This window comes from Phacochoerus africanus, chromosome 7 (assembly GCF_016906955.1).
Source record: "Phacochoerus africanus isolate WHEZ1 chromosome 7, ROS_Pafr_v1, whole genome shotgun sequence".
NCBI lineage: Eukaryota > Metazoa > Chordata > Mammalia > Artiodactyla > Suidae > Phacochoerus > Phacochoerus africanus.
Window position 1 is genome coordinate 2,615,866 of NC_062550.1, and position 26,693 is coordinate 2,642,558.

General features: G+C 58.2%; 1 protein-coding gene across 3 annotated transcripts in view; it reads right to left on the reverse strand.

Moving 5' to 3' along the window:
* The window catches only part of TBC1D22A (TBC1 domain family member 22A), a 255,450-nt gene that overhangs the window by 46,805 nt on the left and 181,952 nt on the right, over positions 1-26,693 (reverse strand). For all 3 annotated transcript variants that reach the window (XM_047785951.1, XM_047785952.1, XM_047785950.1), the window contains one exon: positions 22,488-22,615. In XM_047785951.1, coding sequence (XP_047641907.1) covers positions 22,488-22,615 — 128 coding nt within the window. The remainder of the gene's footprint in view (positions 1-22,487; positions 22,616-26,693) is intronic.

Below are 26,693 nucleotides of genomic sequence, written 5' to 3' on the forward strand. Positions count from 1 at the left end.
CCAAAAAATAATACATACACAATAAAAATTATATATGTATTAAAATATATATAAATTATATATACGAAGGTAAAAGAATCCCCGCAGAACAGGACTTCCTAGGCTTCTCTCCCAGGCACCGCTAGGCAGGCGGAAACTGCTTTCACTGGGCCCCCTCCCCAGAGCCAGCCCAGCCCTTGCCCTGAGGCTCCAAGGCCTCCGCAGTAAACACCATCTCAAAGCGTGTCCACCATTTCCTTGACTTCCTTGATCTCTGCTCTGCGTCCTGCGGGACCGAACCTGAGATCAGCGGGGCTCAAGGTGCGAGGGAGTCGAGGACTCCGTTTCGCTCGACACGATGGCCCCGAAACGCGTTCCTGGGGCTTCGCGCGGCTACGCATCATCGCTACTTCCCACCGCTGGGCGGAGGCGCCACGGCTCATGCGTCCATGCCACCGATGGGTCCGTTCCACGGGGGCCCTCATGCCCATGAAGAGTCTCTCCAGAATCAGGCAGAGGCCACCCCAGCACGTCTGACCCAGGAGACCGCTGGGCCTAACAAGCTGCCGGGTGCTGGCCCGAGGACCACGCCTGAGAACCTCAGCACGTGCGGAACTGGGCGACGACGGAGCCGTCTCAGGTCCAGGCTGTCCAGTCCTCAGCCACAAGCCACTCGGGGTGCCAGGGACCTGAGAGGGGCCGAGTGGGCCCCAGGACCTCAGCCTCTCAGCTCCTTCAATTCGGACGCGTGGTCATTTAAACAGCCACCGTGCGAGGGGCAGCATAGCCCTGAGGGCCCGGCACCCAGGCGGGACCCCGGCGCGGGCTACCCGGGTCGAGAGCGCACTGCCTCCCAGGAAAAACCAAATTATTTCCTGACGTGTTTACTGTTGACACTCCCGCCGGCACGTGTGACGGTTCTCAGTCGTCAGCTCCCGACGCCGCCCTGAGATGTGACCGTGTTCCCGCCACACTTAAGCACGGGGCCCTCGGACCCTCCCTGCGAACAGGCACGCGTGCACACACACGCGCACAACAGCTGGGCACGAGGGTCCTGGCACGGGGCCCGGCGGTCACAACAGCCTGACCCCGAGGACTCAGGTTTGGGGGCCCCCAGGAGGGGGGCTGATTTCCCAGGGAGCTCTCCTCCCAACCTCAGCACCTGCCACGAACCCTCCCTTCTGTCCCGAGTACTTGCTAAGGCTCAGGCTTAAAAGAGTTTTAAAAATACGGTACCTGTACCGCTGAATCACTGTTACACAGCAGAAATGATCACAGCGTCATAAATCAACTCTACCTCAATAAAACTTTAAAACAAACTAAGATTAAAATTTAAAAATATGGCTTCAGTGTTTTCCTGGCCCTGGGTCCACGTTTTGACTGTCTTCATTTTGTTTTACGGTTTTCCAGAGGGTTTTTTTTTTTTTTTAATTCTGAGTATTTCTAGCCAGTACTATTAAAACTGTGTCAGCTTTTTGTAACGTAGGATCTACATGAGGAGAAATACAGAAACCTAAGGGCACGGTCTGATGAGTTCTGCCAAGTAAAATACAGCACAATGAGCATCCCTAAGGCGCCCTGCCCGGGGCCCAGCACGGCCAGAGGAGGCGCTGCCCTGCTGGGCTCTTGCGGCCGATCCATTTCGCCAGGTCTCGAACCCCAGAGATGCGGGCTCAGGCGGCACGCATGTGTGTTCGGCCTTTGCTGGCTCCCGCGATGTTTCGGAGATCCCTGAAATAGGGCGCTCCACTGGATGGATTTGCTTACCCGTCTGCCGATAGAAACTGGAGTCGTTTCCAGTTTGGGCCAGTAGGACTAAAGCCGCTTCGGTCACACTACAAGGTGTGCGCCCGCGGGGTGTGTGCGCAGGTGGAAACACACGTGTCCATCTCTCTGGTGTAAGGACCTGGGAAGGGAGCGGCTGGGTCAGAGGGCAGATGCCAGCTGAGTTTCACGAGAAACTGCCCGTTTCCCCAAGAGGCAGTGCCACTGAACAGTCCCGCCAGCCGCGTATACGACTTCGCATACGTGCCAATGCTTGGCGCTGCCAATTCTTTCCATTTTAGCCATTCTGGTGAGTGAGCGGGGGTCTCTCACTGTGGTTGAATTTGCATTTCCCTGATGACTAATGATGTGGAGTTCTTTTTCGAGTGTTTACTGGCCATTCATCTATCTTCTGCTGTGAAATGCCTGTGTCTTTTGTCCATCTTTTAATTGGGCTATTTGTCTTTGTAATACTGAGCTACGGGAATTTTTAGACGCCCTGGATAGGAGCCTTTGTCAGATTATGTATGATAAATACTTCCTCCCAGTGCCTCTTACCTAGTCCGGACTTGACCTGGTTTCATTGCTCTCTTATCTCGTCTCACGTCAACCCTGCCTCGACTTCTGCAGCCCCCGTGGGACATTTTGAAATCAAGACCTCTCCAACGTCCTGCGTCTCTTAACAAAATGCTGTGAATTTGGCGTGTTAGGGCCGTTGCATTTCCATGTACATTTCAGAACACACATGTTCATTTCTACAGAAAAGCCGGACAGAATAGGACCAGGATGGCATTGACTCCACGGATCCACTTGGGGCGAATTCATATCTTAATATCAAGCCGTTTGACTTAGAAACATGGTATATCTCACCAAATATTCCTTCCATTTCTCTCAGCAATGTTTTGCAATTTTTAATGTAAAAGCCTACGTATCTTTGGTTCAAATTCTCTGTAAGTATTTTACGAATTTCAGAGTATAAGCAGCATGGTTCTCTAACTCTCATTTTCTAATCATTCGCTGTGAATATACAGAAATACAGTCGAGTTTTGCATATTAACCTGTATCCAGCATCTTTATGAGGTTTTTGGGTTTTTTTTTTTTTCCAGACTCTTTAGGATTTTCTACTTATGCGATCAGTAAGGACAATTTAACTTTTCACTTTCCAATCATCATCCCTTTACTGCATTTTCATTCCCGAGAGCCCGGGCTAGACCTTCTAGCACAATACTGAACAGAAGTGGTGAGAGCAGGTATTCTTGCTTAGTTCTCAGCTGAAGGGGCAAGCATTTGAGAACTTCATTAAACAGGTGGACGCTGTAGGATTCTGCAGATGCCCTTTATTGCGGAGGAAGCGTTCTTCTAGTTCTAATTTATTCTATCCGTGAGTGGGTGCTGAGTCCTGTCAAATGCTCCTCCCGCATCTCTTGACGTGATCCTACAGTGTGCGCCCTTACTCTGTCAATGTGATCAATTACACTGATTTATTTTCAGATGTTAAACCAATCCTCTGGCATGCCTGAGATAAATCCCCTTGATCAATATACCTTTATTTTTATGATTTGCTCATTCAATTTGCTAATGTTCCATCAAAAGTTTCTGCACCGGTTTCTAATTTGCTTTTCTTATCTTAGTTACGCCGAGTAATAAATAAAAAGAGCTAAGGCATGTCCCCTCCTCCTCTGCACTCCGAATTCGTGTGAGATCGGTACTATTTCTTGCTTAAGTATTGGCAAGTTGGCCTGTGAAGTCGCCTAGGCCTGCAGCTGTCGCTGCAGGAAGGTTCTTAATGAGGAAGCCATTTCTTTAATGAATACGGGGCTTCTCAGGCTTATTGTTTCCTGTGCAAAGTTTGATCGTTTGTGTCCTCCAGGGATCTATTTCCTCTCGGTGGTTAACGTTACTAGTGTAACGTTGTTAATAATATTCCCTCATTAGCTGTGACGTATCTGTAGGATCTGTAGTGATGCCCCCTCTTTGTTCATGATATTGGCTTCCCTCCACCCCCCTGTTTTGATTTGTGGGTTTTTTGTTAGCCTATAGCTGGAGATTTCTCGGTGCTACTGAACCTTCTATTAAACCAGCTTCTGAATCTGTTGGTTTCCTCTACTGCCTGCCCATCTTCTATTTTATTGATTTTTGCCCTTTTCATTTTTATGTCCTTCCTTCTGCTTACTTGGAAATTAATTTTCTCTTCTTTTTCTAGCTTCTGAAGGTGGAAACTAAAATTACTGATTTTAAATCCTTCTTCTTTTCTGATGTATGGATTTACAGCAATATGTTAGCTCTCCTAGCACTACTTTAGCTGTATACTACAAATTCAAGTGTTGCATTTTTATTATTCATTCAGTTTAAAATACCATCTGATTTCCCTCTGGTTTCTTTGACTCGAGGTTTCTTTAAAGGCGTACTACCTAATTCTCAAAACTTTGGAGAATTTTAGACAGCATGCTTAGTGATGTCTAACAATTCAATTATGATTAAATAACACATTCTGTATCATTTCAATCGTTTTAAACTTTCAGACTTGTTTTACAGCCCAAGAAATAAACTACCGTGGTTCCTGCTCACTGTGAACTAGAGAAGAATGCTGCTGGACATCTCTACTCGTTGCATTATTAATGAGATCGAGCAGGGTGCCTAATGATATTTCTAGGTCGCCTTTATCTTTACTGATTTTTGGCCTATTTTATCCATCACCGAGATGGGAAAATTAAAATCTCCACCTACAATTACGCTAGGTGTCCCAGTGATACTAACAGCCTCTAACATCTTCTGACGCTAACTGCTCGGTTTTCTGGCTTCCAGGTTATGCGGTGTCCCTCAATTCAGGGAATGTGTGTGGCCCAGGGAAGAACGTCCCTTCGAACACCCCCACCTGAGAGCCCTCCCAGGACGGAGGCACACCCAGGCGGCTCCCAGGCCGGCCGTGCACTTTTTCCTTCTAAGCCATCCTTTGCCCTTTGTCCGAGAGACCCGCCTTCAGTGCTCTGGCTTCACCTGCGCTCCCTAGCTCTGCACCCCCAACCTGGAAGGGCCGCAAGGTTGATCTCTTGGCCCAAGCGTGAGTTCAAACCCAAGCCTGGAGACGGGCAGCACCCCGCCCTGCCCCCGCCCCCCCATTTCAACTTGCACCTCTGGGATGCCTCTGCTTTCCTGCAGACTTGCTTGCAGGTACAAGTCTGCTTTTGAAAGTCTACAGCATCCCTGCGGGTCTGAGGACCATGCGATATTTAAAGCTCTGGCGGCCTCTGACCACACAGGAAGTGACGCAGGGATATGGGTTTGCACTGGGGCTCTTAAGAGCACCCTTCCATTCAATCTGATTTCCCCAAGAGCGGGTGAGCCTAGAGTGGCAGGGACCGCGTCCCCCTGGCCTCTGTGCTTCCCCCTTCCCCAACCCCCCGGCCCGGGCCCCGGCCCGGGCTGACCTGCAGCAGACATTCCCCAGAGCCCTGATGAATGAGGCTGGACGTGGAGGATGGGGCTGGATGGCGAAGACCCCTAATGGCCGGCCTGAGGCTCTGGCTCTGTCTGGTGGACGGTAGAGGCACCAGGGCAGGTGACTAGGCACGAAGGTGTGGGACAGATGTTCGGAGGGCAGGACGCTCCTGAGACAGGGGACCCACAGACCAACAGAACGAGACAGCACCACGTACAGGCTCCTGCCAGTTCCCTGAGAACCCAGCGACGGACAGCAGCCTGACGAAGCCAACGGTAAGTGTGCGGAGAAAGGGCATTTGACAGACTGTGCCTCTGTTCTTCCAAACCCACACAAACAGTAAATTACTCACTCGAGTGGATGTTGCTTAGGAACAATGAGAGGCACATTTCACAAATGAGCCTGTCTCCAGAGGAGACCCCGGAGCTGCCTGGGAAGGGTCAAGACTCAGAAATAACAAGTGCCTGCTTCCAGCACCTCCTGCGTTGCCATGGGGACGCTTCCAACTGGAGATGGCTGATACCAGCCGGGCCTTTCCCTGAGTTCTCCTGAGAGATGTGGCGACCTGCCCGGGGGAAAGCAGGGTCCCCCAGGCGCCGACCCAGGCTATCTCATCCCGCCGCTAGCGGGGGCTCCACGTAAGCCACGACCTGGCCTAGATGCCTGGCCCGGGAGGCACAGCACGGGCACCATCGGCACCACTGCTCTGGGTACGACACAGTCAGGATGGCAAGTCTGAATCACTGCCTTCTCCTACCACGCTTTTTAAAAGCCGACCACGCAATGACGTTCCCAAGGCCCAGCCAGGAGCACGGGCTGCTGGCCCTGCACGAACCTCCTTGGCCTGCGGAGGGTGGGGTGCCTCCCTCCCGCTGGCCTGTGGTCCAGCTGGCCTGTGGTCCACCATCACTGCATCCAGGTGGGGCAGCCCTGGGCCCAGCCATCCACAGCGTTGACCACCTGTTGGTGGAACTTTGTGGAAAGAGGCAGTAAGGAGGCTGAGGAAGGCTCAGGGGACTACCGGGCACAGGCTGGCACATGGGAATGTTCTGACTTCAGTTTTAAGGTTGGCCTGACTTTCCCTCTCCTTTGCTGGGTCCTGCGATGTTTCGGGAGGAAGAGCTGCACAGTGAGTTCCAGAAAGGCATGAGGTTCCTACGTGAATAAAGGTGCCCTCAGCAGAGAATAGATTCAGTACTTCAACACCTTGAATAAAAATTGTTTTCTACAGCCTGGAACAACATTACGCAGTGGTGGTTTTCACAAAGGACATGATTTCCCATTTCCTGGTGAGTTTTCTGGGTTATATTTCCTCGCTAAGTCTCTGCTTCTGCTTCAACAGTTAGAAGAGTCGTTCAGTATCATTTTTCCTGGAATAATTTGTTATCCATCATTTTTATGGCAGCATTAAATTTTAAGAGAGAATCGAGAGGGATAGAAAATCTATTGCATATTTCCAGCCCCCAAAGAAAAAGCCTACAATAAATTTGGAACTTTTCAGTTTTACATTCATATCTGACCCCAGGACCACGAAGCTGCCCGGAGCCATCCGTCCTTCACTCGGGAGGTGGGGCCCGTCCATAGCCGGGAGCCCCTGGTGGGCAGAGCAGAGCCTGATCTGCTGAACCAGACCGTGAGAGGTATGACCGGGGCACAGCGGCGAGGCTGGGGGACAGGGCTGCAGGATCGCCCCCCAGACAAGGTCTGGCAGGTGTTTATGAGTGGGCCCTACGGGATATCAGGTAAGTCGGACCAGGGGTGCCGGGCACCCACCGCCTCCCTGTGCAGTCCCTGTGGATGCCAGCGTGCAAGGCCCTGTGCAGGTGTTGGGCCTGGAGCCCAGCCGGCAGCCCCACCCTCAAGGTTTGCACAGTGGGTATGAAGACAGTGGCACCTGGAAGCAGTGGGAGGGCCGCTGGAGTCCCTGCAGCTGAAACCCAGCAGGGGGTCCCTGTGTCGAGCCACCTTGGCAGGTCACTTCCAGCCAAGTGTGGGATCAGGCACCACGCTGCCCTGATGAGAGGCTCCAGGGCTTGTTTCCAGGTACACACAGTAGCCTCTGCTGGGGAGCCAGCAAACGAGGCAGAGTGGCCACGGGGGCGAAGCGGGGATCTGGCCTAGGGAATCTGAGCTTTAGCCCCTGAGGCCAGCTCCTGAACAGGGCAGCCCCCGCCCCACCCCCACCCCCCGCTGGCTGCTCCCTCCACTCTGTTCAGCGGCTCCCCCATACCTCAGCCTCCTCGGGCACTGCAGGGACAAGCCCACCTCCTCTGCACACTCCCAAGGGCTCTGAGTCCCCACCACGTGCTCACCCACCGGGGAGGGGCATGTGCCACACAATGAGGCTCCCCAGGGCCAAGGGGGCGCAGCAGGGCTCCGCGCGAAGCCCCGTGGGTGAGCTGCAGGAAGACGGGCAGGTGGTCTCCGGGGAGGGCGCTCATCAGAACCCCGCGGGACGCACAGCGGGCGCTCCGCCCTCCCTTCCAGAAGGAAAGATTGATATCTGAATCAGATGGACTCCCTGGACTCAAATGCAAATGAGGAGATCACTTTTATTTATTAGGACTCGCTTATTCGTTTTCCTCTTTCCCAGAACTTCAACAAACCACAGCCATAAAGCATCAACGAGTGCTTTCAGGCTGACACATCAAATCGTGGCTTGATGAATGTGGACAGAGACGTATTTAAAAGGAGAGCATGGCCCTGGCAGGGGTGAATGTTCCCCTCCACCCCCAGCCAAGGGTTTCCCATTTAAATTCCTACTGTAAAGGCAGCAGTGAAGGTGGGGTACAGCCGACTCCCAAGCGGGGCCGACCCAGGGAGGCCCAGGAGCGCCCGGCACTTCGGGTGGAGCAGAACGGAGAGGGGCCCGCACTGCCACCTGAAAGCAAGGGGGACCGGCAGCAACTGGCCGAGGGCCACACAGATGGCCGTGGTTCTGTCAGGCCCAGTGGGAGGACCGGGTTCTGGAAGCCAACCTGCGGTGGCTTTGTGCCTAGGGGACCTCAGGACAGCGGCCAGCCCCACCCTGAGCCGCAAGAGCTCAGATGAAGATGCAGGAGGAGCCCAGCTCCCCGCAGGTGCGGGACAGCGACGTACCAAGGGCAAGGGCTTCTGACAGCAGCTGCCCACTGGGCTCTTCAGAGGTGCTGCTGCTGCTGCTGCTGCTTCTCTCTTTTTTTTCTCACTGTGGTTTTTATGCTTTTCTCCAATAGTTCAGGAGACTAGCTTCTAAAGTGATTTAAGGAGTTTCCTGATGGCCTAGCGATTAAGGATCTGATGTTGGCACCGCTGTGGCTCAGGTCATAGGTATGGCTGGGGTTTGATCCCTGGCCTGGGGACTGTCATATGCCACAGCCTCAGCCAGTAAGTAAGTAAGGAAATAAATAAATAGTTTGAAGTTGCCCATTTTTTTAAAAAAAGAGCTTTAGTATAGGTTCAAACTTAATGTCAATAACCTTTAAAAATGTTTATACCATGGAGTTCCTGCCGTGGCACAGTGGAAACAAATCCAACTAGGAACCATGAGGTTGCGGGTTCGATCCCTGGCCTCGCTCAGTGGGTTAAGGATCCGGCGTTGCCGTGAGCTATGGTGTAGGTGGCAGACGCGGCTTGGATCTGGTGTTGCTGTGGCTGCGGCGTAGGCTGGCAAAACAGCTCCGATTTGACCCCTAGCCTGGGAACCTCCATATGCCACAGGAGCACCCCTACACAAGCAAAAAAAAAAAAAAAAGAAAAAAGAAATGTTTATCCCCTAAGCTTCCCAGGACTGGAGCTGCCGGGCTGTCTTCAGCACATAATTCACCGTAACAGGGAGGCGCAGGAACAACTTGGGTGAGCAGTGCGGGGACGGCGGGAGCGGCGGGTCCTCCCGGCGGCGGCGGCGGTGGTGGCGGGGACCTACGTGAGGACGTTGGCCAGATCAGGAGGAGCTCAAACGCGTGTGCACCGGCCAAGGGCGGGCTCACGGCTCTCCCTGGAGCCCGACACCTACGACCCTGCGACTGTGGCCGAGCCGCCAGGATGGCACAGTGGACACGTGTGGGCTGATGGGTGAGCCTGCTCTGGAGAGCCACGGACACCACGGCCAGCTGGGACCCTGCTGCCAGCACCACGCACAGCGACGACGGGTGGCGTTCAAGTTCATCCTCTCTCGGTTCATCAAAGTTGCAACAAGGAGAACGTGAACCTGGAGAGTCTTGGCTGAAACTCCTTCCATTTGGTCCGAGCACCCAGAGTTTCACTTGGTAATTTAGTCAAATTAACTACCTTAAAAACTTGCTTTTGCAACTTTTGCTGTATTATTAGATTTTGGAATTGGAGTTATTTTAACAGCGTACAATATAATTAGCCACTTAATGTCATTAAGGAAATTTATGAGACTTTATGAGTTGAAAAACAGCCCCATGTGGTATTTATGAGCCATCCAGGACCAAAAATAGGACCCCACTGCCTCGGTGAACCACGCTTAAAAAAAAGTACAGTCACAAATAATATGTCTAATTATGTATTAAACTAATTCTTGCCTTCACCTTTTGAATTTCTAAACTCTTTACCTCATGTATCATTTTAATTATTTTTCCAGTTCATTCCCAGGGAAACTGGCTGATGGGGAATTAATTAATGGGTCCAATAAAGAGACTGCCAGCATTGTTCCCACCACAATCCAGCCCCGGCCTCATTTGCATGTCTCCTTTTCTGCTAAACAATAGCACTGCTGAGAGTCCGGCTCGAAATTGTTAGCTCATTAAAGAGGACACAAGCGTATCCATTTCCACAGATATTCATCAATTATCACATTTCACCCCAACACAAATCCATGAATAGAGCAACCGCCGCAGTTTCTGGCCCCAGGGTTGGAGGGACATAGCAGGCATGTAAATACCGCACCACACATTCCACTCGGGGACACGACGAAGACACGATTCAGGATGGCTTCAGCCCAGAAAGATCTTAGAAGGAAGGGGATGGTCCCCGGGAGACAGAGGGGAGGCTGTGGGCACCGCAACGCCAAGGCCACGCCCAGGGGCCCCTCGTGGTCAGCGTCCCGTCCTGCTGTGCAGACCGCAGAGGAGGGGGCCCAAGGCCTGGGTGCAGCCCAGCGTCAGTCTGCGTCACCTCAGGGATGCTGGGGGGAGGTGGGGCGGGGGGGGGCGGTTAGTGTCCCTTCCCCGATGGTGGTGCCTCCCAGCAGGGACCTGCTCCAGCAGCCTGGCGCCCAGACTTCTGCCTACAAGGTCCCCCACTGCTGGCCTGCCGAGAAAGCAAAGCAAGGAGACCGGAGCCTGCCCGGTGGCCTGGACAGCGGAGCTGCCCTCCCTGGCATCCCCAAGGACACCTTTCACTGGCTGTGGTGAAGGGGCATCTCCCCTCTGTCCCCTCACCCGAAGGGCCCCCGGGGCAGGGGACAGCTCTCGTGGTCTTTTAATGGCCAGCTCGCAGCACCAGGGCCAAGTGTTCACACAGGCGCTCAGAGCATCACATGTGAATGGGTGGACAGACAGACGTGTCCAGAGACATGAGACTGGCATATCCTCTGCCTTCAAAGGCAGACCCAGGAGAGCCTTAAGAGGCCAGGCAAATGCTGAGCGAAGCATGCTGAGTGTGTGTGTGAGAGAGAGTGTGTGTGTGTGTGTGTGTGTGCGCTGAGTTACAGCATAAATGGCCACAGTCCCTCCCTGAGGCCCAGGCTCCAGCAGCAGCTCCGCTGGCTCTGGCCTGATCCCTGGGGACGCAGGCAAGCCCCCCCCCACCCCTGGGCTGGAAAGAATGGCCAGTGGGAGGCAGGCCTGGCCCTCCTGCGGCAGCCCCGGGGACCGGCACCGGTCGGCTGGCTCCTCTGCCCATTGTGACCGCTCGCGTTCTCGCAGAGGGAAGCCCTCAGGGGGGAGCAAGACCCCACCTGCCATCTCCTGTGTCCTGCCCAATTCTGCACGCCCTGCTCGCCCCCCCCCCGCGCCCCCCCCCCCCGCAGGTCTGGCTTCTTCATCACTGGGATGAAGACAGGAAGAGGCGGGATTGATTCACTTAAAACAATGCCTCCAAGAACTGGCACCAGGGTTGGCCTACAAAGGCCTCCTCCAGCCTGGAGAGAGACTCCTGCAAGGAGGGACAGAGCAGGTAGGAGGAGTTCTTAAAACTGGTGTCAGGCAGGGCCAACCAGGGGCGTGGACCCGGCTTTCAATTAACAGCCCCAATTCAGGAAATCCCAGAGAAGGCTTTGCAGTCGCCTCTCGAGAACGAGCACCAGAGCCGAAGAAGAGCAAGCAGACGGCAGACAGGAAGCGGGGAGTGGGGGGCGGGGGGACCCCTCGAGACCTTCACCCTCTCCCCCAAAAATCAGGGGGCAGCCTGAGGACTCGCTGCCTCTGGTCTGCGCCGGGGATCCAGGCCATCGGCTCAGCCCATCACACGGAAAGAAGATGCTGGGGCTCCGTGCGGAAGCCCAGCGGCGAAATGCTCTCCTCACCCCAGGCCGCCAGCCCTGGTACACCTGGCAGGTGACAGAGAAGGCCCTGACGGGACGAAGGCCCCGAGACCACGTCCGTGCCAGCACCACTCTGAGGTCAGGGCTGGCACCCTTTTCCTCCCGCCCGTGGAAGGGACGCGCCAGAGGAGGCTCCTTTAGAATCGCGACGCCTCTGCTTTGTGAAAACACGGATGCCCCTTCGGATGCGCCCCTTCCTGGTGATGGAGAGGAAGGCCTACGTGTTTCACAAGACGCTGTCAGCTGCGGAAGACAAAGGCACTTCTGGAGTCCACGCTTGCCCTTCGAGGGAGTTAATTAAAAGCCGCTCGCTGCTGACACCTCACAGCGCCCGCGATCCTGGGGATAAGGGACATAAAGGCCCTCGCGGCGACGCTGCGTTATGAAAACCCACAAGTGCCCAGGCTGCGGCTTTCCGGTGGCAGCGACAGCACGAGGCCAGCTCTGCCCCACTGTTGGGCGGGGCCGGGTCCAGGCGGGCTCCCCAGCCACGGAGCTTTGCCTGTTACAGAGCACTCACGGCAGTCACGAGAGGAGGTGGGTTTTTCCCGAAAGTGCCACTCAGGGTGACACGGATCAGATTGAACCATTTAATCCTTCCCGACATTAACCGTCTCGAGCCGAATTAGCCCAGTCTGCACAGACACTCGACGCAGATTCCATTTGCTGATCCTGGGTTTACTGCAGCACAAGAGAAAAAGGCCGTGACGACAGGCAGAGGCCGGGGTGACGCGTCCACCAGCCGAGGCGTGGGGACCCCAAGGCCCGGAGAGCCGCGTGGACACGTCCCCCACCCCACCAGAGTTGCAGGAGGGCCCCACCCTGAGACACTCGACCTTCAGACCTCTGGCCTCCAGACCGAGAGAGAATAAAGCTCATCTGGGTGAAGGCCCGTGCGTGGGCTTGGCTCCTGCGCCCCAGGGAACCACCAGGCACACGGGTCACACCCACCCTGTCCTCCGCCTCCGTGGGCTCAGCCAGAGGTCCACCAGGCTCTTCCTCGAGACTGTCCGCCTCATGCACGTACCTCCAGGGGGCCCCCAGGAGGCTGGTCACGCAAGCCGAGTGCCACTTGTGCCCCGTCCCTGCCCTGAGGTCCCTGCCGCTCTCCCTGCGGGCTGGGGCCCCCGTCGGTTAGAAAGTGGCTTCTGGCTTATTCCCACGGGGCTCCAGGCTGTGCCCGGCTGGGCTGCAGCCCCCTCAACTTTCCAGGAGCATCTCAGGGCCTGTGTCAGCTCAGAGCATGACGACCTTGGGGCGGGGGGACCTCTCGCTGCACGTGCCAGCCCACCGGGGTCAGCGCATGGTGCACCACGAGGAGGAGACTTCAGAAAGCAGACCCAGGATGGCAGGGACAGAAAGCAGACCCAGCAGGATACACAGGGGCAGGGGCGGGGTGGGGCGGGCGCCCTGATGAGCCCTCTCCCGGCTACCGAGCCTGAGGATCCGAGCAGGTAACTCACCACCCAAGGCCACGGAACCCGGGGCGTTGGTTACACGGCGGGCTCAGGCCCACACAACCTCCCAAACAAGAAACCCAAGGCTCGCAGCCAGAGGGCTGGCCACCTTGGCCACTGCACGCCAAGGGCCCGGAGGGCTCAGGCAGGACCACCAGGCCCCTCAGCTACAGAGCCCGGGAGCGAGGATCGGAACCCAGGTCCAGAGAAGGCGAGTGTGTCCCACTCTGGAGCCACCTGCCTACGGGCCCCACAGCCCAAGGCCAGGGACCAGGAAGTGGCCGTGAAAGGCAAAGACGGCACGGCCGAGGATGGGAAGCTCCCGGCCGCTGGCACAGAGCGTGGCGCGGAGGTCACACAGGGGGCCGGTGGTGGCCCCAGGTCCTCCTCCCCAGAGGGAACCCCGTCATCACGAGGCCTCATCTGCTGAAGGCCGAAAGCTTAGAGGCCGATGCAGCGGCCTCCGCACACCCGGCTCTTTAGCATTCGGGAGGTCACAAGCCTTGCGCTACTGTAATTTGGACTTCAGGCCTACCTAGCGAGTTCTTTGCGTGCAGCTGCCTGCTGGGTTGACTACAGGGGAGCAGACATCCCCTCTGGAAGCCCCTCTCACTGTGCAGGTAGCCCAGGCCTGTGGGTCAGACCCCCACCCCCCGCCCCCCCAGGCCTGTGGGTCAGGCCCCCACCCCCCCGCCGCCACATACCGCCGCCCCCTCAGGCCCAGGTGCAGGGCTTCCTCCGGTAAAGCTCAACCCAGGTGTGTGGCCGTGGACCAGACAGGTCCCAGGCACTGGGGCAAGTCCACACTGAGCGAGAAACTCAGGTTTGCTTCCCTCTAGACTCCGAGGGAAAATGCTTCGAGAAAAGCCACTGCCTTACCACCCTGGCCTCTGCCTGGACGGGTCGGGGGAATCCACACCCGCCCTCGGCCCACAGGCAGGAGGCCCAGCTTCACCAGCCCAGATGCCTGCCTGTCCCTGCGCGACGCACCCCACGGGCACCGGGAACGACGGGTGAGGCCCCCGCGACACCTCTGGGTGCCTCTCCTCGCCCAGGGGACAGTGAGGGACAGCAGGCCCTTCCTGCTCTCCACGTCCTACCTCAGGGGTCCACCTCCTTCTATGTTTTGTGTCTTGACCGTGAGGGAAGTCACCAGGCACTGTGTGAGGAAGCCACGGTGCACACGCCCGGGCACAAGCAGAGAGGACACACTGCCGTCTCAAGCCAGGGGCCACCAGCTGTCCCCAACTGAACCGCGCCACCACCGGGGGCCGAGGCCAGAACTCCCGGCCGTCCCAGAGGGGTGGCTGCCAACCTCCTCAGCGCTTGCTGGGACTCAGGTGGCCAGCCCCCCGCCCCTCAGAGATGGCGACACAGCAGGTCCGGTGGGGCCTGAGAAAGTGCATTCCTAACAAGGTGAGGCCCTGGGGACCAGGCTCAGAGAATCGGCATCGCAAGGACGGTCACAGTCTGCCTGACAGCCAGGACCTCCCGCGTCACAGAGATGGTCTGGCGGCCAGAAAAAATAGGGCGGAGGCCCGAGCTCATCCCACGCCCCAGCCTTGAGCAGGGAGGAAGTCGCCTAGGGAGTTTAAGAAGCATCCTTTACAACAAAAAAAGACTAGGCAATAAAAAGGCACAGGCTTACTTGCAAAGCAAATGTGGCCAAACCTCAAGCCAGTGATAAAGCATGAAGGGAGACGACACGGAGCTCGTGCCGCAAGGGTTCCCTCCGCATAAACCCTGGAGACCGAGGTCAGCGCTGTGCAACAACTGTCCCAGGGGCGGACGCCGCCCTCCCCGGGACTCAGAGCAGAGCCCCGGGGGGCACAGAGGACACGCAGCCAGGCCTCGGACAGGACATGTGCCCTGGGGACTCTGGGACCAGGGAAAGAGGGGCCGCCGCCGGGCAGAGGGGCAGGACCCACACACCCGGAACGGCTGTGGGGACCAGTCAGGTGGGCACTGCTGGCCCTAGAGTCTCCCGGGGGGCAGAGGGCTGTGGCCGAGCGGGGACGCGGACGACGACGAGGCGCGTGCGTTCCAGAGGTCCGGATACTTACCTTAAACAGCCACGAACGCCACATCGGGGCTGCACGTGTGTTCCGAGTGGGCGGAGAGAAGGCCCTGAAGGTGAAACGACCGTGACACCTGCCTTTTGTGTCGCCTCCAAGACGAGATCTGAGAAGGGCCGACAGAGGCGTGATTCACACTCAACAACAGAGACGCGTCCAAAAAGCACAGGCCGCTGAGCAGATTCCTAACGAAATCACCTGCCCTCTCCGACAGCACTTCCCTGCCATGCGATTCGGCAAACGACTCGCCTGCCGAACCATCAGCAGCTTCTCCAGAAAACAGTCAGACGGCCTGGACGCCGGAGCTCCTGGGCGCCCCGCCGCGCCTGCGGGGGTCACGCGAGGACCTGGTCTGAACGAAACCGGAGCTGACAGGTGCGCAGAACGCGCCCGGTGAGTGGGTGTGAGGTGCCACCGTCCCACCCACACAGCACCAGCTCCCAGGACCCCGAGCCCCCGAGCCACTTGGGATGAGCACGGGCCACTACTCGCTCGGGTCCCTGGGGCCAGGCAGCTCGCCGTGCCCCCGCCCCGGGCTCGGCGCCAGGAGAACACGTCCCCGCAGAGACGCAGAAAAGAGAGGCTCCACGTGGCACCCCAAACGCACACTTTGGTGAGCGGGGGAGAGTCCCTGTCAAACACGCGTTTTCTTAAGTAATAATAAGACCCCTCTTGCTACCGCAAAGCGCAAAAGCCGGGAAAGCGTGCTGGCCCCGCAGGGCGGCAGCGACAGTCCCGAGCCCGCGTGAGGCCGCCGAGGCTCCGGCAGAAACAGTGAAAGCCTCTCTTAGGAAATCTGCAATTCTTCGCGGGCTTTAAAAGACTGTGTTACCCTCCACTCCCGGGGCAAACAAGCATCTCCGGGTGATGGACACGGATTGGCTCAAGGTGGGGGCGAAAACATTCAAAACTCAACGCTCGGGGGAAGCTTGAAGAAAATCCTTCCTATCTGCAAATCAAATGATTTCAACACAAAGCAGACGGAAAACCAAGGTTTCTCAGAAGCTGCGGGGGGTGGGGGAGAAGCTCTGGGGGTCTCGGCTTGCCCCCCACCCCTTCTCTCATCACCCTCTACCCACTGCTCCTCCCCGGCGGGGGACAGCCTCAGGCATCAAACAAGCAGATGCCCAGTGAGTGGACGGACGAAACCGCAGGAAGCCGGGGTGCCGGGTTGCAGAGGTGACAGGGGCCGGGCCGTCTCCAGGCCTCACTACACAGGCCGGTGGCTTCGGACATAGTGCTGCCCATTCTGAGGCCAGACTCGCTCTCCGGGGAGGTGGCCCGAATGGTGTCCACTGCATGGTTGCTTCAAAGAGGGCGAGGGAGGCGTGTGACCCGGCCACAGCCCTGGTGTGATGGCCAGTCCCTCCTGATGCATCGTGGTGGCAGGGGCTGGGGCGCAGTGAGAGTGGTCAGCCAGCAGCCCGACCTCCTCTTCCCGGCACGCCCGCGCACACACACACACACACACACACACACACGCACACACACGCGCGCACACACACACGCACACACGCACACACGCGCGCGCGCGCACACACACACACACACACACACACACGGAGTCTTTGATGTCGTTTCCTTTATGCCATTAGGTTTAAAGGCCACACAGACCCAGCGAGCCAAGGCCAGCCCTGCAGGACCCTGCTCCCCCAGGACTGGCCTCTCTGAGCCTCATCTGCTCGGGACACAGGAGGCTCTGCAGCACGTGGAGAGGTGGCTCTGGGAGCGGATGGGACGGCGGTAGGAAGAGGCGTCAGGGGCATGGACACAAGGGGACAGGTGGCAGGTGCTCAGGGGAGGGGGGGCTCGGCCGAGAAGACGGGTCCCCAAAGGCCCCCACCCCCGCAAGGCTCCCGCAGCCTGTGCACACGCGTCTCCCCTCTCACACGGTGATGGCGGTTCGCAGGGTGACCTGAGGGACCCTGCGCCCCAGCCCCTCCCGCACAGGAAGCCGCCCCGGTGGGTGGACACAACACTGCAGGCAGCACTTGGACACAGTGAAGGTGCCAAAGTCAGAGGACAAGCTGCACCCCAAACTTGAGAAATGCAATATAACCATGGAAATAGTCAAGGGGTTATCACACGTGCCGCCGGTCCCCACCCGCCCACGATGCAGGCAGAGCAGCAGGTGCCCCCACGCACCCCCAGACACCACTCCTGCCAATCCGTCCTGCGCTGCTTGCGGCCTCCTGAGCTGCACCTCAGCCCTGCAAACCCGTGGCCTAGCCTGCCTCACCCTCAGGGTTGCTGGACCTGATCCCTCTCCCCACCCAGCCTGGCTTTCCCGCCGCCCAAGGTGCTGCGGGGCTGGGTGGCCACAGGCGCGGGTCCCCAAAGGCAGCTGCACCTGCACACGCCCGGTGGGAGACCAGCTCAAGCCCCTAGGGCTGTGATGTACATGACCAACCACGAAGATGCACCCCGGGGACGGTTGCCCTACGCAGCCTCGTCAGGGCACCCCGGCTCTGGGTCCCCACCGGCTCCCTGCACCCGGGCCACCCCTTCAGAGCACACACCTCACGCCGCTGCCTCCCCTGGGTTTCCGCCAACAGCCCCAGGTTTCAGGAACTTTCTCCAGAGGCCAGAAGACGTTAGACAAGCTGCTTAAGGTCACACTGCAGATAAAACATTCATGAATATGTCACTTTTAACGCTCAGCCCAAATGTGACAGAGCCACTGTCCTCCGTGTGACCTTGTGTCTGGCCTCCAGCCTTTCTCACCTGAAACTCAGGCAGACGAGACCCAGGACGCCCAGCGGGGGCCCCGGGAGTCCTGCTCCGGGGATGAGGACGAGGCCCAGGGCGGGAGGGGCCCGGGGCTCCCCCGCCGCACCAGGCCCCGCCCACGTGGTCCTCCTCTCGGAAGATGCTGGGGGGGGAGGCGGTCTCCAGCCAGCCATTGCCTGAGTTCTCCCCAGCGCCGGACCTGCACCTGCCAGCAGCCAGGTCCCGCCCGCCTGCTGCTGCTGCCCAGGCTCCCGGGGGCCTGGCGCGCCGAGCCCACCAGCCCCGCCCAGAACCATGCCCCCCACAGGCAGCCACTCTGCCCGGGCGCTCACGTTAAAGCCAAGTGAACTAAAAAAACAAGTTCAGTTCCTCGGCCACACTGGTCACATTTTTCAAGTGCCCAGAGGCTCCTCTCCCGGTTGCTTCCGTCCTTCTAGAACCTTCGGCGCTCCGGGGCTCTCTCCTGGCTGACACTGCAGGCCCTTCTCCACCCGCTGCTCCTCTTCTCCCTGGACCTTCCCTAAGCAGCCCGGCCACACCCTCGGACCTCCTCCTTCTTGAAGGCTGAATCCTGTTCCCCTGTGAGTCCGTGTGTGTGCGCGCGTGCGCACACACACACACACGGACGTGTACACACACACTGACACTGTTCTATATCTCGGCTGCCGTGAACACAACCATGTGGATACCTCTCTGAAACAGTGATTTCATTTGCTTGGGACAAGTTCAGAGAAGTTACAGGACTAAAATATATGTATACACACACAACAATCAGTTGCTTTCTATACACTAACAACGAGCTGCTGGAAGGAGAAATTAGGAAAACAATCCCATTTACAACTGCATTGAAAAGAATGAAATACTTAGGAATAAATTTAACCAAGAAAGTGAAAAATCTATACACTGAAAATGAAAAAACACAGATGAATGAAACTGAGGAAGACACAGATCAACGGAGAGACACTCTGTACTTGTGGGGAACGAAAATGCCCGTGTGTCCAGGGTGATCTACACACTCAAGAAGCGCCCATCAAGATTCCAACGGCATTTTTCACAGAAATAGAAAAACAGGCCTAAAATCTGGACAGAGAAGAGGTCAAACAGCTCAGACAAAGAGGCAGCTTTTGCCTCAGGTCGCTCTCGGGGAGGGGCTGGGCCAGGGAGGGGTTTCGGCCCCACAGACACCTGTGCCCACCAGGCCTCCAGACATGAAATGCTGCCTGGCACAGGGAGGGAGTGCAGCCCCCAGACCCCCACCTCCCAGGACTCTGGCCGTGGCAGGGAGATGCCCCAGGGCAGAGGCCCTCAAGCCCCGAGCCACGGCCACCGTCCTGGGCCCACCAGCTTACAGTGAAATAGAGGCCACATTCGCGGCTGGTTTTTCTGTAGATGAGCAATTACAGAGACACGTGGAACCCAAAGGCGACAAGGGAGGATTTTTGAGGCCGGGCAGCAGCCCCGGAGTGCAGAGCGGGCTCTGGGTGGGGAGTGCAGCCCACCCAGCAGGCATGCGCCCTGCACCACCACCGCCCACCCCACCCCCGGGCTTCCAGGAGGAGGGTCCTGGGTGGCTCCAGCAGGCAAGCGCAAGAGGGAGACAGCGCTGTAACCCCATGTGACAAAGGTCAGGCCGGGGTGCTCCGGAAGCCCAGGAGGGCACCTGTGTGGACTGAACTGGGTCCCCCAAATCCAGAGGTTGAAGCCCTAACCCCCGGGATGCTGGAGGAGCCACCAGGAGGCCACACAGGAGGCACCGCACTCAAGAGGCTGAGGCTGCGCTTCACGCTCCAGCCACCGGCAAGCTCCCCAGGGCAAACTGCTCCACCGCAGGCCAAAGGCCCTGCCTTCCTCCCCTCCACGTGGCCTCCCGCCGGGGAGGGGGACGTCGAGGGAGCAGCTCCAACCAGCATCTCTCTGCGGCCCAGGCCTGGCACCTGCAGCCTCCCAGGAGGGGGACCCAGAGAGCTGAGCTCACGTGCACCGTCCAGACCACAGCAGGGGCAGTGGCTGTAGCCTGGAGACGCGCAGGCAGCTCCCGCTCACTAGGGATGGCGGCCCCTCCACACAGAGCAAGGCATGCAGGGCCCACAGGGAGGAGACGGGAGGGGCAGGGAGTCACAAGAGGCGTGGGAGCCTCTGGGCTGACCTGACCGCAAACGGCCCAGAGGCTTCTCCCCCGCTCCCAGCTCATCGAAATCCGTGCGTCGGGTCCAGATGTAGGCAAGACGCTTCCTTTCCACCAGCTCCCTCCCATGGCCCAGGCTCTCCAGGAGTGCCCCCCGCAGCCAGCACCCACCTCCCCAGTCCCACCGCACATGGAGCCCAGGGAGCAGCAGCTGTCTCCTTGCTCTGCAGCCACTTCTGGATGGTCTATGTTGGCTGTTTTGGGGGTTTTGTTTTTCTTTTTCTTAAGGCCACACCTGCGGCATATGTAAGTCCACAGGCTGGGGGTCAAATTGGAGCGGCAGCTGCCGGCCTACACCACAGCCACAGCAACATGGGATCCGAGCCACATCTGTGACCTACACCACAGCTCACGGCTACACCAGATCCTTAACCCACCGAGCAAAGCCAGGGATTCCTCACGGATACTCGTCGTGTTCGTTCCCCCTGAGCCACCACGGGAGCTCCAGTCTGTGCTCTGTAATTGCCTTTTCTCAGGCTGGGGACTCACGCCACCCCCACTTCCGTGCCGCGTCTAGTGTGGAAACTGGGCCGAGCGGGTGCTTCTCGGTAACCTTTGGTTGACACATGTCCTGGGAGGATGTGCAGCCGTGCTGGAAGGGATTAAAGAGCTCCAGAAACCTGTAACGGCCCAGCTAATAAACACCCGTTAAGGCGCGAGCGATCGCCCGTTGGCCGCCCCACGGTTACGATGTATTTTCATCGCCAAAAGATGCAATACAATTTCATGGTTACTTGGGCCTGTAAAATAGAAATACCCCCAATTTTTAGGATATGAAAAGGTTTATGACCAGGGTACTGACAGTTCAACAATGAGCCCACGGCACAAATGAGTCAGTTCCTGACAAAATTTAATCTCAGGAAAATTAACGCAATAAAGATGCCACAATTGTGCTTAAAGTTTTAATACCTCTTAGGAGTCTGAGCGAAGTGGTGCAGGGCCACGGCCACGCTGAGCCGTTTTCTGCTCCTCAAAGTGCTATTGACTTAATACCTAATTTACTCGTAATGGGGACAGCATTACACGGAACTCCGTGTTTAATGAAGGGGGCCAGGGTCTCGGCCTCGCCCACCACAAACGGAGAGCGTTCGAAATTCACAGGATATTAAGTTCTGTTTTCCGTGACGTTATGAGACTTGATGGATAGGCCAGGCTGTCGGCCACTTAACCCAACAGCGCCCCCCTCCCCAAAAGGCTCTGTGTCCGAGGAAATGTGAGTGGCGAGAGATGCTGCGGCTGCCAAGTACCTAGAAAAGCAAAACCAAAGCGGGGATTCGGAGGCCATCTACCCGGTCGTTGCACTTTCTGTGGCAAACGCCACCGGAACATACAAGCTGCAAGGAAGAGAAGCAGGCAAACACAGGCTGTCGGAGCCCCAAAACCCTCACAGGCCCCGCGCCGGGCACACGGGCAGCACTAGGAAACAAAATTCAGGGTCACTGCTCCAGGCGACCCGGGAGAAAGTGGGAGGCCAGCGGGCAGCAACCGGAGGTCCCCCTCCCACAGGAAGGATGCGCCACCCAGACCCAGGGCTCCTTTGATGGGGGGCGGGGTGGGGCCCTCGCAGCCTGCTTGGCCCGGCTCCCGCCTCCACGCACATGCAGGAACCCAACCCTGGACGGCCACAGTCCTGCAGAGAAGCCCTTGGCCTGGGGCTCCCTTGCCCGGCCTCCGAAGGGCTGCTGCCCAGCGCCTCCCAGAGTGAAGGACACATCCAGCCTCCTGCTCTCTGCGAGCGATGACGAAAGGCCGGCCTGCAGACCCCCCGGCGCGGCCTCAGCCTCAGCAAACATCTCCAACAAAATGAAAAGGTGCTGCAATGAGCAACTCGACGCTCGAGGGAACAGAGGCGGTCTGTTCCAGAAAACCCAATCTCCTGAAGAATGAATTTCATCAAAATCGGTGGAGAGGAGAAAATTTCGTATTACCCCGAATCTGTCAGTGGTTTTTTAAAACTCTTTATTATAAGTAACTCAAGACACAGACGGCGTGTGAGTCCTGAGCGCCAAGGTTTCTGGCAGAGCCGCAAGCTTCCCCGCCTCCCCTACCCCAGCCTGGCCAAGGCGCAAGCCGCCAGCAAACCCAGGCCGCAGACGGACCTCGGCCACAAGAGAGACCACAGCGGGCTCGTCTCGCCGCCTCACGTCTCATCGAGTGAGAAGAACACCCGAAACGGACTTTGAAGACCCCACGTGCCAACCGAGAGGACGCTCTGAAGGCAAAATCAAGTGCAGTGAACAGACCCAGCGCAGAGCGTGACAGGAGGTGGAGTGCAGAGGACACGGCCAGACCCCCGGTGGGGGAGGCCCGTCCCCTCATGGAAGGGAGGCCCGTCCGGGTCCCGGCGGCCCCAGGGCAGGCGGGCACTCACCTGGTAGGTGTCCCACAGGCGGATGGTACAGCGCAGAGGCACCTCCCGCATCAGCAGGTTGTTCATCCAGCGGAAGGCAAACTGCAGGTACCGCACCTCGTGCTGGTCCAGGTGCCGATGCACTTGCTCTGCAGGAGACAAACACAGGCCCGGAGGCTGTGAGCAGAGCCCTCCCGGAGCCCCTCGCCCGCCCAGGAGCCCACTCCAACCACCGAGCAACCTTGCAGTAACTCCAGTACAAGACTTCACGGCGCCCCCGTCCTCCAGGAAAACAGATGGAGGCGGCGACTCCCGCATGTGCAATGTGCGCCCCGTCGGGGAGGCCCCGCGCCCACACCCCAAAAGACGGGCAAGCCCGATGCCCGCACCGCAAAAGACAGGCAGGCCGGATGCCCACACCCTGAAACACGGGCAGGCCCGGTGCCCGCACCCTGAAAGATGGGCAGGCCGTACAGACAGGACGAATGTCCCAGAGACCAGAGGACACTCGGGCAGATGGCAGAGCGCAGACTGACCCAGAGGTAGGTCCAGCAGACGCTGGGCTGGGAGCGGGGCCGTGACTCCCGGTCCCCAAGACGGCTTCAACCTCACGCCAGGCCAACACCCCACAGGCTCCCAGCCCGGCCAGGGAGAGGGCGGGCAGGGCCTGTGACCCGGATCCCACGTTAGGGACTCCAGTAAAGACAGGTGGGCCCAAGGGGACCCAGGCAGGACACGCAAGCTCTCAGCAGCCACGGAGTCTCTCCTCCCCACGCAGTGCAAGAGCAGCACCACGGCTCGAGCCCCATCTCCCTGCCCAGGCCTCTCTGCGGGGCTTCTGCCCGACACAGACTGGACCCCCGAGAGGTGCTAGGCAGGCAGCCGGGCCGTCTGCTGGGGACGCGAGGCTCTGGGGACTCGGGGAGGCTCCTAGGACAGCACCTGCGGGCAGCCCCCGCCCCCCAACAGCCAGGCCACCCAGCTGATTCGGGGCCAACAGGAGCAGCCACCCCAAAACGACCGAGGCCCGCCTTGGTCTGGTGGAGGTGGCTGCTTCTCGCAGATGACGTGGACCAGCCACGGCTGCCACCACTGCCGCCGCACATGCGCAACCAAGGTCTGGCGAGGCCGCCTCCCATTCTGGACGCGTTGAAAAATGGTCGACTAAACGCTAGGGATTCCTTTCCATTGACATACACCGGAGTGCAAATGCATACGCTGCAAAGATACATTTTTCCTGTTTTGTGAGTAATTGGGAGCAGATGCTCTGTCACTGATAAAGGTAATTTGGTTAGTAATTCTGGATTTGAAATGTCCATTTCATTGGAAATAAGAGGGTGCATGGAATGAAGCAGGCAGATGTAATTATTGTCACCTTTCGGGCTGAGGAGACGCTTTCCATCGAGCCCGCCTCGGAGGCCAGGGCGGGGCCTGCTGAGAAGCCCCAGGAAGCGGCTGTCACCTGCCACACGCTGGATGCTTCTCCCGACACCTGAAAAGCGGGTCTACAGGCTGGAAAGTCCGCTGAAACATCTCGCTCTTTTCATTAAAAATAAAAACAAATAACACAAACACAATGTGGCCCAAGAGTTGTGCTAAAAAGAAAAACAAAAAAGGAAAGCCACTGACTTGGCACAGAGACCAGACTGTCCACTCGGGGCCAGACATTACCGAGACTTACGGGCCCCAAGAAGGAACGTACTTGCTCAAACTCAGACGCCTGAGAAAGAAAAGCCCTCGAACCCGCCCCCCCCACACACACACAGAGCGGGGCACAGACTCGACCACGTCACGCTGCTGCCGGGCGAGGCCTCGACAGGCTTTGATTCGGGGGTGAGGGTGGGAGGGTTTCCATTCTCCAATCGGGCAAAAAGACAAAGAAGAACCAAAACGAGGCGTTCCCGTCGTGGCTCAGCAGAAACAAATCTGACTAGGATCCACGAGGACCCCTTCTGTTCCCTCGAGTGTTCGATCCCTGGCCTCGTTCAGTGGGTCAAGGATCCGGCGTTGCCGTGAGCTGTGGTGTAGAGCACAGACATGGCTCGGATTCCGTGGTGCTGTGGCTGTGGTGTAGGCCGGCAGCTGTAGCTCCAATTAGACCCCTAGCCTGGGAACCTCCAAATGCCTCAGGTGCAGCCCTAAAAAGATTTTTTTAAAAAAGAACAAAAATGAGCCACAGACAGTGGTCACGGGCCTCTCAGCAGGGCTCACGCACCCTCCCCATGTGCAGGGCTTGCTCTACGGTCAGGGCCACCAGCTAGAACAAAGCACCAGGCCCCAGAAGGATGGCCAAGCCTCGCCCCCAGCTGAGGACCAAGGCACAGGGCTGAGCCGAGGGGGCAGGAGGAGGAGCTGGGATGGAGGGGCCGTGCATCAGGCCCAGCCCAGCAGCTCCAGGGCCCCCAGCCACAGGCAGGCCTGCCCAGAGGACAGAGGGCCTGAGCTGGGAAGGGCCCAGGCTGGCAGAGTGGGGACTGAGGGAAGCAGCACAACCCAGGACCCACGGTTCCAAGCACAGGACGCTTCCAGCAAGTCTCTGCAGGCAAGCCGTCTCACCAGCCCCACATTGGAGCAGTGCAGGGCCTGAGCCTGGGCTGCTGGCCTGTCCCTCCTTCAGGCAGAGGAGAGCCTGGGCCAGGCTGGGGAACCGTGGAGAAACCTCAGTCCAGCTCAGGCCAGCATTCTAAGTCAGCTTCTGGAAGGTTCTCTAGGCCCTCGGTGCCTCCTGGTCCCAGCCCCTTCACAGCACCCTCGGGAAAGTTCCCAGTGTGGGGGTGCCAGGCCATGGGCATATGACAGGCCAACAAGCAGGGGGTAGGCAGCTGAGCCTCCTTTCAGAAATAAACCTGCAACGGCAGCTCTGACCGGGCAATCGAGGCCTCCAGGGAATGGCCAAGGGAGCCTGCTCAGCAAACCAACTCGGGCGTGGACGGCTTCCCAGGCCTCGGGCCCACCGTCCATCTCAGGCCCCATGGACGCAGCTCAGGTAACACAGCACAGCGGCCCCAGGGACAGAAGACTTGAGACCAGGACAAATGGCGGGAAGGAGGCCAGGCTCCGGGCGGGGCCGCGTCAGGGCCAGAGGCCAGCAGGTGCAGCCCCGCCACCCACCAGGGACGTGGGTTCTGACAGGACTGCGGGCAGAAGGCCCTGACCCCAGGGTGAGGCGGGGAGGTCCTCAGGAGGAGGGGCCACGTTCAGTCGCGGGGACAGGGAGCGGGCAAAGCTCGGACCCCACCCCAGGGTGCGGCGAGACTGAACACATCCGGCTTTCCCAGAGTCTCCCCTCTTCGGATGCCTCTTAAGACTGAGACTACACCACAAAAACATGCCCGAGTCTGACCCTGACCGGAGCCTCCCCATGTCCACCGCGCGGCACGAGCATCGCCGCCTCTCGGGGCCTCCTCTGACCACTCCCCACCTAGAGCTGACCCTCTCCCCCGGGCGCCCCGTCGACTTCCAGAGAGCGCCTCTGACACTTTGCTGGCCTTGGCGGCTTGCATGGCTAGCTGTCCCTTTAAACCGGGAGCCTGCAGTGGTGGCAAGTCCTGATTCCTTTCCATGCCCAGGACCCAAAGGGCCGACATACAAGGTTTCCCACCGAAGCGGGCAGGCTGGCAGGCTGGCGCGATGGGAGAGGGTGGGTGAGTGGATGGATGGGGCGGAGAGGAGGTCGCTCAGTGAGAGCAAGGACGGACAGACGGAGGGGACGGGTGACCAGGCCTAGGGAAAAAGCTCTTTCCAAAGCAAGCTCTGTGCCTCTGGCATTTTCCTTATCACAAACCATTGCCAAAGACACAGCCTCGTGGAAGGAACTGGTTTGTTTTAAGGGAAAGAGAGCATGTGTCATTGCATGTCTTTGAGTAGAGCCACTAATGCGTAAACAAGACAATAAAACTGACCTCTGTGTGTGTGTGTGTGTGTGTGTGTGTGTGTGTGTGTGTGCGCGCGCACATATACACAGGCATGGAACTACTTAATCTGACTCACATTCTCACAGAAGGGACCACCAGCATGGCACAGCACGCTTCCTCAACAACGTTAAACATCAGTAAGACACAATCCAGAGCGCACACTTGAAATGCACAGGATGGCATCGAAGGCACACGTGTAAGAACTACAGCGCCGACTCGGGATAAGGACAGAGAGCCCCACGGTCTTTCCCGCCGGGATCCGGGTAGGAAGTGCTGAGAATGTCCCGGCAACGCTGGCAGCCGTGACTGGGGG